At 31.6% G+C, this 13422-nt stretch overlaps 2 protein-coding genes across 2 annotated transcripts; one reads left to right on the forward strand and one right to left on the reverse strand.

The window, feature by feature from the left end:
- Positions 1-1598: 1598 nt before the first annotated feature.
- Positions 1599-3757, forward strand: LOC126678668 (uncharacterized). Its single transcript, XM_050373563.2, has 3 exons — positions 1599-1980; positions 2307-3407; positions 3489-3757. The coding sequence occupies exons 2-3, from the start codon at positions 2309-2311 to the stop codon at positions 3755-3757; spliced, it is 1368 nt and encodes a 455-aa protein (XP_050229520.1). The 5' UTR covers positions 1599-1980; positions 2307-2308.
- A 4312-nt stretch (positions 3758-8069) lies between these two features.
- On the reverse strand, positions 8070-12479 carry LOC126676438 (NAC domain-containing protein 7-like). The gene is made up of 4 exons (XM_050370646.2): positions 11918-12479; positions 10284-10464; positions 9466-9737; positions 8070-9147 (listed from the first exon to the last, which is right to left on the reverse strand). Exons 2-4 carry the CDS (start codon positions 10441-10443, stop codon positions 8551-8553), a joined length of 1029 nt encoding a protein of 342 aa, XP_050226603.1. The 5' UTR covers positions 10444-10464; positions 11918-12479; the 3' UTR covers positions 8070-8550.
- Positions 12480-13422: the final 943 nt, after the last annotated feature.

Here is a 13422-nt window from a genome sequence, read left to right on the forward strand (position 1 = left end):
AATGTGCACACCACGCGCGATGACGTGGATAAAATTGCTGACATGGCTTTGCTGACATGGGGTTAAATAGAATAAAAAAAGTAGTTAAGAGGTCCAATGGAACACTAAAATAGTTTAGAGGTCATAGGAAATAAAAAGGTAAGGTTAGAGGTCAAAAAATATATTAAGTCTAAATATTTTTTTTAATCTAAAATAAAAAATGATGTACTTTACATATTATTTGAAAAAATCATTTAAGGCTTTAAAAGTCATGAAATTTAGCGTGTTTTCCAATTTTAACACAAATTTTAAAAATTCAGAATTGATTTGAAAAGTTTGAAATTGCAAAAAATTAAAAGCTGGTGTATTAAAATTTTTATAATTGGAAATTCGTGAAATACACTAAAAATTATAATTTTTTAAAAAAATCAGTCTTTTTTTTAATATTATCACAGTATAGTAAATTTATATATTTTATAATATCGTTAAAAAGACAAAACTTCTTTTATCATTATTGAAATGTAAACAAATATATACATGTACAAGAAGTTATATTATGTAATTATTTGACTAAATTTCAATAATTTTTTATTTTTCTAGAAGATTAAATGGATGAAAGTTAAATAATTGTATTTTTGAGAAGGTTAATGGGTAAAAATTAAAAGTTTGAAGGTGCAATAGGAAAATAAAATAAGTTTAGGGGTCAAATAGAACAAAATAGTGTAGTTCGGGGGTTCAATAGAACAAGTTATGCATTTTAATTATCCTTCACGCGCTTCAACGCGTTTGAAAACACGCATTTTTGCCACGTTGGATGAAAAAGGTCAGATCGGCAAAAAAATTACAATTGACGGGTTAAATAGAACAAAAAATAAAGTTAAGAGGTCCAATAGAATATCAAATTAGTTTAAGAGTCTCAGAGAATAAAAGTGTATAGTTTAGGGGTCAAATGATGTATTAAGCCAAGAAAAAAAAGAGCGAGAAAAAAGAAAAAAAAAACAATAAACATATATATTGAACGGCAAATGTGATGAAAATTTTACATTAGAATGAGTTTGATTTATGTGTAAATTATTAAAAGTTATTCAATATTTTTTATAGTTATAGATAAAAGGATATGGATTAGTGATTGGAAAAAAGCATGGTGTAATTAGAACAGAGGAAAGCTATACATCTCAATTCCCAAGTCAACCATTGATCAAACTTTAAACAAGCAATTAAGTAATTTTTTGCTCTTTAATTATAGTCTCTCTCTATTTAAAATAGAATTAGTGATACTACTGCATAGATAATGTGAAACATGAATGAACTAGATGTCTCCTTAACGGTTGGCACCTCCAACATTGCTTATCAAGGAATGTTTGCCCTAATTCCTTATTTTCCTTCTCAAGAGAGCACTCCCCTGAAACCCACCCAAATTAAACTTCTCATGACAAATTCAGTGCTCTTATATGGGGTTTTTGATATTTGGGTGCCTCAAAGGCACCCAAAAATCCAATATAGTGCCTCTTCTGGAATTAATTCCAGAAGAGTGCCTGGGACCACGTGGTCCGCATTCTAGGAATGCGGACCACGTGGTGGTCCGCATTCCTAGAATGCGGACCACGCTAATCAGATTATTAAATCTGATTAGCAGTGTTCCGCATTCTAGGAATGCGGAACACTGCCAATTTACCGTTGGGAGCTGGTCTCCCAACGGTAAATTAAATGCGTTCCGCATTCATGGAATGCGGAACGCATTTAATTGGCCGTTGGGAGACCAGCTCCCAACGGTGAGGCTGCCTATAAAAGGGATGGGGGGTTTTTGATTTGTAAGAAAAAATAGTTACTAAATCAAAGAAAAAAAATGAGAGTAGAGGGGAGAAAAAAAAGTAGTTTCGAGGTTATATTTTGAAAAATATTTCGGGAAAAAGTTGGAAGAAGTTATATTTCGGAGCTAAACGGATCTATTCGTGAAGTGTTATATTTTTTATTCGATATTTATTTAAAGGACTACAAGAGGTTAGTACGTGTAATTTTTTTAATTATTGTATTAAATAATTTTAGTGTTTATAAATGTTAGAAATTTAATAATATGTAAAATTGTTATAAAATTAATTTTCATATAGCAAAATATTAGACTTTAATTATAACTTAGAAATGCATGTAATAAGGAAGTGTATAATTAGAAATTTCATACAATTATATTAGGATATGTTTAATTTATTTTTATTTGAAAAAAATATTAGAAATAAAGTAATAGTAATTACGATTGATATGTTAACGCTATAAATTTAAGATTAGCATTTTAAATATAACGGTGTTAAAATTTGCTGTTTATTAATTAGAAATGACGAGTCCAAATATATCTTTGTTGATATGGTGTGATGGCCGTATTGTGAGTTCTCCGTGTGGAATAGAATACCACGGGGGTCGTCCGGTTAATATGGCGCTTAGCGAGAGAATGAGTTTCGAGGAATTACAAAATATTTGTAGAAGAGCAGTTTCTACCGACGGGGAAGTAGAAATTTCAAAAATCTACTTCCGGCTTCCAAGAATAGTTGAGGGTGCGATACGGTCGTACTCGTTGTTTTCTGTGGAGAATAACGAGCATGTGTTTGGAATTCTGAACGAGGTCGTGCGGTATCCGCAACTCGAGATTTTGGAATTGTACGTGGAATACGAGGCCGTGGTTCGCAACAAGACTTTACTAGATCAGTTGGTCTTAGGTGATTCAAGCGGGTCTGAGAGGGGTAGTGGTGAAGAGGAAGAAGAGGAAGAAGAGGATTTCTACGACAGCAACGAAGAGGATGTCGAGGAAGACTTAGGAGCAGATTCACAATATGAGTCGCAACTTCCTGAGCATGTAAGAACGGCGGATCTTTGCGACTTTGACGTCGCCCCAGAGGATGATGAAAAGATTATGTGGGATCCTGGGATGGAATTCCGAGTAGGGATGGTATTCCCAAATCGCGATGCCGTCCGAGCTTGTGCGACTACTTATTCGGTCGGGGTGGGAAGAGAGTTCAAGGGTCGCCGGACTACCAACTCGACAATAGTGTTGGCTTGCAGGCAGAACCCTGTATGTAAATGGTGGCTGCGCGCTACACTTCTGCAAGCAACTCAGACGTGGACGTTGACAAAATATATTGGCCCGCACACGTGCAATCAGCTGTTACCTGATCCAAACCATCGGAATTTTGGGTCTGTTGCAATCGCAGACTATATCAAGGGTCAAGTAAAGCTGCAACGTGATATACGGATCGATACCCTCAGAGCTGGAATTTGGCAACAACTTGGAGTTAGGCCTCCGTATAAACGAACCTGGAATGCAAAGGAAAAGGCAATAGCTGATGTTTACGGTGGCTGGTATGAATCATTTGGTATGGTTCACAAGTTCATGAACGAGATGATGCATGTCAACCCTGGATCTTTCTGGGATGCAGAAGGTATACGCAATAACTCTAATTTGTTATATAACGAGTTGCTTCAAGTAATAATTCTAATTTTGTTGAACTTGTGATTTGTAGGCGCTGAGGTGTACACCGACGGGATCCTTCAGCCGAAAGTCGTAACGTTCATCCGAATGTTCTGGACTTTCAAACCGACAATTGAAGGGTTTCGTTTTTGCAAGCCAGTTTTGTTCGTCGACGGTACTCATTTGTATGGCAAATACAAAATGACCTTGTTGATCGCGTCGGCAATCGATGGTACCCAGACAGTTTCACTCGATCACAGACAGCTCGCGGCACCGACGAGAGACTCACGGTTTGAGGGTACAGAGACCGAGGACTCGTAGATATGAGGATTAGATTTCATATTTTTCTTTATTTATCGATTTTTGTATTTTAGTATATGTTGTATGTTTACTATATTATGTATATTATATTCGTGTGTTATAATTGTTATTTTGTTATCAGTGTCTGTTATAATCATTAGTTAAATAAAATAAATATTTATATCGTCTGTTAAATTTTGTCGTTTATTTCTAAGCGTTTGTTAAATTCAGTATCGTCTGTTAAAATCATTAGTCAATATCGTCTGTTAAAATCATTAGTTAAATAAAATAAAATTATTTTATATTAATTTTTAGTTTATAATTATTTAAACAATTTTTTATTTTTAAAAATTTAATAATCAGCAATGATTGGGCATTTTAGTGCCCAATCATTGCTGCCCCAATGATTGGGGAGACAAAACTGTCTCCCCAATCATTGGGGAAGCATGTTCCGCATTCCTAGAATGCGGAACATGCATTAATCACCTGATTATATATTAATCAGGTGATTAATGTGGTCCGCATTCTAGGAATGCGGACCACCACGTGGTCCGCATTCCTAGAATGCGGACCACGTGGTCCCAGGCACTCTTCTGGAATTAATTCCAGAAGAGGCACTATATTGGATTTTTGGGTGCCTTTGAGGCACCCAAATATCAAAAACCCTCTTATATGATTATGCTATTAACTGGCCGGGTCATTACACCCTTAATTATCTCTCTTTACAAAATTCTATTTCTTCTGTCTTGATTAAATTGATAAAACATTTCAAATATAATTTTGGTAAAAGTATTTCAAATATAATTTTGATAATTTAATCCATTATTTATTCAAACACCGATATTAATTATTTTAACTTCTAATTAAAACATGTTTTGTTTGAAGTGGACTACATAAATTTAATTTTAGAGCATTTATAAAATTGTTCAATGGCCATAACATATTGCATCGCGGCCGTGGTAGTTTCTATGGTCTGTGCCACCGCCGTGGTCCAATTGGAAGATTTATTTTATTTCACTATGATTTGTATCACCGTCTTATTTTTACAATTTTTTTTAATTAAGATAGTATTTTATAATTAGTTCTAGTATTTACCAGCTAATTAGCACAACAATATTTTTATAATCATCTTTAAAAAAGGTATAGTATAATAACCCAAAAATAAAAATTTAACGAGGGGTAGATCCATAAAGGAGCCCACAAAATGGAAGATTCACATGTAATGTAACTAATGTACGTACACTAATAATTAAGAATGAATTGACTTGAAATTTCCTTAAACTGCTTATAATCTCACCAGTAATACACACTTCAGGGAGATATTCAAAATGACTAGAAAAGGAGGTTGAAATTTTTGTTGGAAACTAAAGATACTATTAAAAAAAATTAAGTTCTGAAAACGACTTTTAAAAACATCTAAACATGGCTTGTTTAAATTAAATTTTAGAATCAAATAAATCAATTAAAAAGATTTTAAAAAATCAAATAAATAAATTCAAAAAGTGCCCTTTTTATGACCAAACAAACAATTACAAAAGACCCCTAAGAAAATCACAGTAATAATGGGTGCCTCACATGGAAGCTGTTGCTTATCTCACATGACCAATCATTCATGTTATTGTTATCTTTACTTAATCTACAAACAATGTTTTTAATTGGTAAACCCTAATTATTCACTCCCACATATTTTCATCAATGCGCATGTCTTTCTTACTTTTTGGCCTTGCAACGACGGTCATCTTTAGGCCAATTCTTTACTTATATATTTAGCTATCTATTCTCATTTAACACAAGATTTTATGCAGAAAAATATAATTAAATCTTGATTTCTTTTATCACAAGCAAGGACAAATCTAGGTTAAGCCATAGGTGGGCAATTGCTCACCTTTGATATATTTTCCATATATTGATTTTATTTTCATATAATGTATAGTGCACATTTTTCTTATCAAACTGATAAATATATTTTTCTAAAAATTTATGATAATCTGATCTATAAATTTTATAACTTGTAATAAATATATCCAACCATCATTTTAAATTTAAATTAAAAATTTATTTTTTATTTTTTTATTAATTATTTAATTTTGATTTCATAAATAGTTATTTTATATGACTGATATTTTATTTCAATTTACAAAGAGTTATGCTTTTAGAAATATGTTTAAATCGAGAGATGAATATTTGTTGTAAATTATAAACTGATCATATTATCATAAATCATTTTTGAGGATATATATATTTTTAACTTTCTATGACATGGATACATGTAATTATTTTCTTTATAAATTATAAACTCTCGACTAACAACTAAATATTCATGTGGGCAATTGACTATAATACTATTATAGAATGGTTATATTTTCATAATTATCATACTTTAATTTTATCAACAATATGCCATGTTACTGAATATATTTTTTTAATGAATTTCTACTTATGTGACCCTATCCATTTTTCTAGACTAATAGAACTTTATTCTATTTATTTTAGTATCTCAAAAAAACAACAAAAAACATTTATTTTATTTATTCATTTTAAGAATGTCACAAGATATATGTTAAAAAAGAAAAGAAAAAGAATGTCACAAGATAATGTATTTCAAAATGGATGTTCACTTTTAAATGACATGATAAAATTTGAAAGTTGGCCACGAAAGTAATTGTTTGTCTGAATTCATTTAGTAATCCTCCGTTATTAATAAACTAAAATATATAATTAACCCCTCATGTGATTGTGAAAATGCCGCAATATTGAAACATCTGGCATAAAACCCTAACGAAATAAGCACTGCATGTCAAACATTAGTCGGCAAGAAACACAAACATTCTATACCTCTTCTTTCTTTTTACCTATCGCTTTCTCTTTCTCTTGATGAGTCCATGAGAGCACGCCCACTCATTATGTCGCTTGCCTTGGGAAAATTTGTGATTGCTTTGAAGGAATTTTAATAATTGATTTCAACCCAAGTGAAACAGTTTGTGTTCTCCAGGTCAATCGCAGCCAAACCAAACATACTTTTCTTACTACTCAGTCTTGTTATCCATTATCAACCTTCTAAAGTCATTGCTTTTTTGCCTCCTCACAATCATCCACTATTTAAACCCACGTCAAATTTTAAGCACCAACTTTAAGTCGGTCAAAATATGATGCTGCATCTTCTTCTTCATCGTCTTCTTCTTCAATCTGGCCACACCGGTACGTGGTTTAATTTTGTGCCTTTCAACTGTCCTTATGAGCTTGAAGAAGTTGGTAAATGTATTACTTAGAGAAGAAGCTATATCTTATTGTTGATTTTAGTTTGTCTTCTTTCACAGGTATGTATGTATTTGACATTAAGGTGCAAACATTCTTCAGAATTTGAACATTTGCTTCAAGTTTTTGGTGTTTTTATTGCAAAAAGATTTTCTATGTTTTAACTTTATTCTATTATCTATATATGCATGCTCATGATTTGCAATATATACTTCATTCAAATTATGGTCGACTAATGTATACATAGTGGACGAACTCTTTGAAATATATTTGAATTCTAGGTAATTCGAGGTGAGACAGCTAAAAACTATACAGTGGTTATAGATTTAATAGTTCTCTTGTTGACTGGTTTGAGGGGTTAACAGGCATGAACCCAGCGCTAATCTCTTCAACTACATAATTTTCATAGGTTGAAAAAAACAACCAAATTTAAAATGGTTTGTCTGTGTGGAAACATTTTGGGTTAAACATTCCTTGAGTAAAATAGTAACTTTTGATATACATATTCGTAGATGTATGTTCAACTAGCTAGCATTGCTATTGACTGTTTGAAAATTGCTAGTGAGAAAGTATTAGTTTTCTTACTGTCAAATAAATGTTTTGAGGAAATAATTACTGAACCTACACTGATCATCTATTTGAAAAATTATCCTATGCAACTGACGTGTTACGTCATTTACAACACATTTCTCATATTTACAAACATACAAGCTATGTTTAGAGAAGTGTTACTGTTTAAATAGAATAATAAACTTTGTCCAGATGAGAGGTGTGTTGTAAAATAACATGACACGTGTCCGTTGCATGTGATAATTACTCATTTTATTCTCTTTTAGTGCTAGCATATATATTTATATACACAACATTTGCTTCGTTTGCTATCTGAAAGAAGATGTACAACTTGAAATATCAGCAGTCGTTTTACTAGTCAAAAAGTTAATTAACTGAAATATTACCAAAACAATTTTACAATGTATACAATGCTAGAATTGCTTTCAAGCATTAAAAAGAATTAAAAAGGGTTTGTAAACTCAAGTTCAGAAGCAAAAAGGCTTCATTTCATAATATTACATATACATAAAAAAAATGGCAGGAATTAAAACCCTTGCTTTAATTTAGTGCTATATAATTTCGTTTAATATATATAGTCTACATAAGAGAGAAAAAAGTTACAACATAAAAAAAACCTTCAAATCAGAATTTTGAAGGCAAGATACATTCAATTTCCAATAGCTGAGCAGTCCCCAAGGTAGAGCTCAACAATTTATACACAGAGTGCTAACTTATTTGCGTTTTGCATTTTGCACTCTATTTGGTAGATGATCCTTCTACTCATCACCGATATATATATTTATATGTATATGATGGACATAATAAGTCCAATGGCAGCTAGATGCAAATACCATCTTTGTTTTATTATGTACAGCCTCTTCCATCATCATCTTCATCACCATCGTCACGACCTTTTTTAATCATATAAGAACTATAATATACCTATTAATTAGTACGCATCCTCTAGTAAATATAATATATATATGCTTCGATTTGATTTGATTCAGTCACTTCCATAGATCAATTTGGCAGCTAGATGTTGAAGTCGACGCATATTCCTGCACAAGTTCTGACCTCTTAGCTTCATTAGCAAGCAAGTTCATCTCTTCAGCCACATTAAACGTTCCCGTAGCAGCATTTGAAGAGTAATTGCCTTCCTTTGAAGCCTCCTCATGGCTTAGCTGAGATGCAACAAATTTATCAAGAACTCGCCAATCCGTAACTTGATCAACCGCTTGCTCACCATTGTGATTATTATGATAAAGTACTGAATTTGAATTCAAATTTTGGTGATTGGTTTGTTCTTCATGCGTAACAGTTGAGGATTGTAAAGTGCTTCCATATGGAACTTTAGGGCTTTCTAGTTGAGGAAGCTGGAGAAAAGGGTCATGAGGCATATTATAATTATGTTGCAATTCGAACTCTTGTTTGCATGGATAGTGGTGGAGGTAGGTTGTGTAAGGAGGAGTAATCCGCCTCGGAGATTCGAGATCCGGCATGAATGAGACATGTTCATCGTACCAACATGGAGAGTCATACTCGCCGACTTTCCTCACTGTCGGAAGTCGTTTCTTGAACACCCTGCATACTACCCATCCTTCTTCCTGGTGCAATGATATGAATATCTTATTAGTCACGTAATGTTAATTGTAAGTCGTACAATGTTAGTTGCAAAAACATCTAAAGGACAACGTTGATTTAATACTGTTAGTAAATTTATGCTTTTAATTTTTCTCAAGTTAATTTGTCAAATGTTCATTTATTACAATAACTTTCAAGTTGTGTATTTCCTTCGTACAATTTCCAACCTGCCTTATACTTGTATCTTATATTGTTTTTTTTTTTAATAATGATGTATATCTTATATTGTTAATGAACATATACTAAATTATCAAGAGAAATTTATAAATTTGAATACGTACTTGAGGGGTTCCATTTTCGTTTGTTTCTAGCCGATATTCATGCATGATCCAGTCAGATTTTTGTCCATTTGGGGCTCGGCCTTTGTAAAAAACTAGGGTTTTTCTCATGCCAATCAAGCTATGCCTAGAATAGATAGCCTTGTCTCTTCCTGTTGCCTTCCAGAACCCAGCTTTTGTGGCTCTATTAGTGCGAGTTCCAGTTGGATACTTCTTATCTTTATGGCTGAAGAAATACCATTCATTCTGATCATCTGTTCCTATTTTGCACAATTCTACATAAGAAAAAAAAATCAAAATAAGAATATGTTAACAAATAATTAACTTGTTATCATCAGAGGGTTGTGTTTTTGTTTTCGTGATTATCGAATTATAAGCTTTTATAAAACGGTTATCATCGTTTTTTTTTTTTGATGAATTTAAATTTTATAAAAGGCCAAAAGAAATGGCAAAAAAACACTTAACTACACCAAGCTTTCGCACAAGAAGAGGCAAACTAGTTGCACACTAAAAGCTACAACTTAGAGAGTAAGCAAATCATTCAAGTAAGATACAATCAGACATTACTATAGCAATCTGGATAAAAAATTATTTATGTGGCAATATAAATTTATGTAATCGTCTAAGTGTCTATTCCGATATAAAGAATTTTTATCCAATTTTTTTTATAGTAATCTCTTGCTAATGTAAAATGATAAAGTCCAGTTATCAAAATGTGGCAAATGAATAAATAGGTAGCTGTTCCGCATAAAAATTAAACCCTATCATCAACTATAATGTTGTTGATGGATAATTGGAAGCTGTACAGTTATTGATCTAACCTTGAAGATCCCATGGCTCAATTTTATAAAGATCAACATCTTTGATGACATCAAGATCAATCCTTTTTGATGCTATTTTTTTCCTGAGATAGTAATCAACAAGTTCTTCATCTGTTGGATGGAATCTAAATCCCGGTGGAACATGCGAAAAGGTATTCATACTCTTTCAAGGATCGAAAACCTGCAGTAGATTGAAATACGATGATCAATTCTCCATCCTTCAAGAACTTGAAAGATCAGTAGCAAAAGCAGATCAAAGAATGCAATGATTTTGGATATGGATTTTGTAACATTATACAAGATTATATTTTGAATATCCAATTAAGTATATGTTCCCAATGTTTTGAAATCTATACCAACTTCTATAATTGATGTTTCCAATTCTTACGAGCCATGCGGACCAGAATAGTGTTAAAATGGCAGTGATTAAACAAGCACAATAATATATTTACCAACAACTTGAAAAGGAGGTTATTTCTTGACATCCAAAACAAGTAAATTACTAATCATTGTTTTTAACTAATACCCACATAAGATCACTACTTTTGGACCCTTTCATAACACTTAATCAACATAATAAAAATCCATCAATCACACTAGCCAAATTTAGTGCTAGGTTTAGCAATAAAAATTCAAAATTCTGCTGTGGTCATAGGGATAATGTTTCTATACGCCACTGTTTAAGTATGATCAATTGAATATGAATATGAAGTTTACAGTATGATGAAGTTGCATATGAAATTTATAGTATGATACATCACCTCTTCATCGAAAACTTCAAAGATTATCAGATTAAAATGAACCAAGCATTTGAAATCAAGTCCATGTTTTAAGTCATAGCTCATGAAATAATTCTTGGTTACCTCTAGGATCAGGTATAATCGGTAGTTAATGAAAAATTTAAGTGGACTTGGACATAATTCAGACGATGTTCATGCAAGAATCATCTGGCTATAGAATATAAAGATCATATAGTAATTTTATCTCACAGATGAAATAAAAAGAAAGATTTAGCAAATGAAAAAGTGCTTTTTTTTTCTCCACTCAGAAAAGGGAATTGTGGATAGGATAGGGAATGAAATTTCATAGGTTTACTTTGCGAAACAGGCAAGTAGAGGTTATATGATGATGAAATGACAAAATCATTTTACAACATCATATGCAAGATGGTACCTTCTTATTATATCTATCTACATAATAAACTTGTCCTTACCAGTTCATATACAGATGATGAATATGCACCACAAAATAATGCAAGAATCTAGTAAATTTACCATTCATGTCCTTCAAGTTCATAGCAAAAGGAGTCGATTTAAGAACATCTTAAGCAAAAAGATTAGTTTTTCTTTGCCCTTTGATTACAATAAATCATATTTATATATATGCATGAAAAAACCAGTTCAGTTCATGAAACAAAATATATTTATACATATTTCTTTAGCTAAATTTGTTCGGAACTAAGGCATCTTCCAACATCAATCTCAGTGCATGATTATGAAGCAAAATAAATAAAAAGGTACTATAAATCAGCAAATTAAGCCATAAGTAAAGAAACATATGAATCCCAATCATAGAAAAGTAGAAGAATATATAACAGATGAAGAAGAAAGAAGCAAGTGGTGCAGTGTTCCAACCTTGACAATCCGGTACAGTATGCCCTAATCGAGTGCAAACTCCTGCAATATTTAGATCTGGTTGCGACAAACTTTAAGACTTTAAGACAAGCAACACTTTAAGCTATAACATCTATCAACTTTTGTGTAAAAGCACAGTATCAGACAAAAGAACACAGAAAGATAGAAAGAAACAGGAAAGAACAAAAGTTTTTCTCGGGAATTGAAGTGAAATCCAACAAAATAATCGTTAGAAAGGTTACGGAAACAAAAGAAGAGAGAGATCAGATCATCCCAACAAAAATAGGGTTAAATAAGAAGCAAACACAGACATGCCATAATAATAATATTATCTCTCTCTCTCTCTCAATCAATTGTCTGTACGCTGCTTTTATCTCTTAAGTGGAAGCTTGATTGCTGCAAAAGCTTTGCTGGATAATGTCTTTTAGAGAGAGAAGTAAAAGGGTTTTTAGAGAGAGAAAGACTCTACAGGCGGCAAATCTCCACCAGCAACTGATAGAGACAATATATATTCAGATACGCGAAGATCAGACGGTGAGGAAGATTTAGGAGGTTTAGCTAAACATTCTTTACTTTATAAATTTAGATATGAAATGAAAAAAAGAAAAAGATTGACATTGATACAATATACTCGGTGTAATCGATTACGAGATGATATTTTGGGTAGTGGTGGTGGTGACCTAAAGTATATAAGAGTCTCTGTTAATTTTATAAACTGTAAATTTAAATTAATAGTTTTAATACTTCACGCTTTAAGATAAAATTTCATTTTTATAATTACTCTATGTTTGTTGCTAAAATACTAACCAATCATGAGCAATGGCGGATCTATAAATGTTTTATAAGATGGATAGAATTGTACCAAAATTTTATAAAATAAATAAAATTGTAAATTTTTATGTATAAATTTTAAAATAGAAAAACTATAATATTAATTTATTTATATTTTCAAAAGATTTAAAAAAATAAAGCGGTCAACTGCCTACTATAAACTCTTCCTAGGTCCGTCCCTGATCATGAATGATCTATAAATTGAGTTTTAATCTGCAACCGAATACATTAGAATTTATAATGTTTATAGTAAATAGGCTAAATGCCATAAAAAAAATACATCAACTTTATACAATTTTTCAATTTAATCATACCTTTTAAAAAGTACTTCATATTTAGATATGAATTTTCATTTTTTTTATTCGTACACGGAGTTAAAGCAGCCAATTTATTGGTGTAATTTGTTGAGGTTGAAGTCTACTTTTAGCTGTCACCTCAGCAATTATGACTTCGTGTATAGATTAAAAAAATCAAAATTTGGTGAATAATATGAAACTTTTTAAAAGACGTTATTAAACTGAAAAAATATAAAATTGATAAATTTTTATAATATTAACCCTAATATATAAAGGGATACATTACCTTAGTTGTTTAGCTCACATAGATTTATCATACTTCAATAAATAAAAAAATCACTAAAATTAAGGTAATTAAACATTTTTATGCATGTATGT

This window comes from Mercurialis annua, linkage group LG4, assembly GCF_937616625.2.
Source record: "Mercurialis annua linkage group LG4, ddMerAnnu1.2, whole genome shotgun sequence".
NCBI lineage: Eukaryota > Viridiplantae > Streptophyta > Magnoliopsida > Malpighiales > Euphorbiaceae > Mercurialis > Mercurialis annua.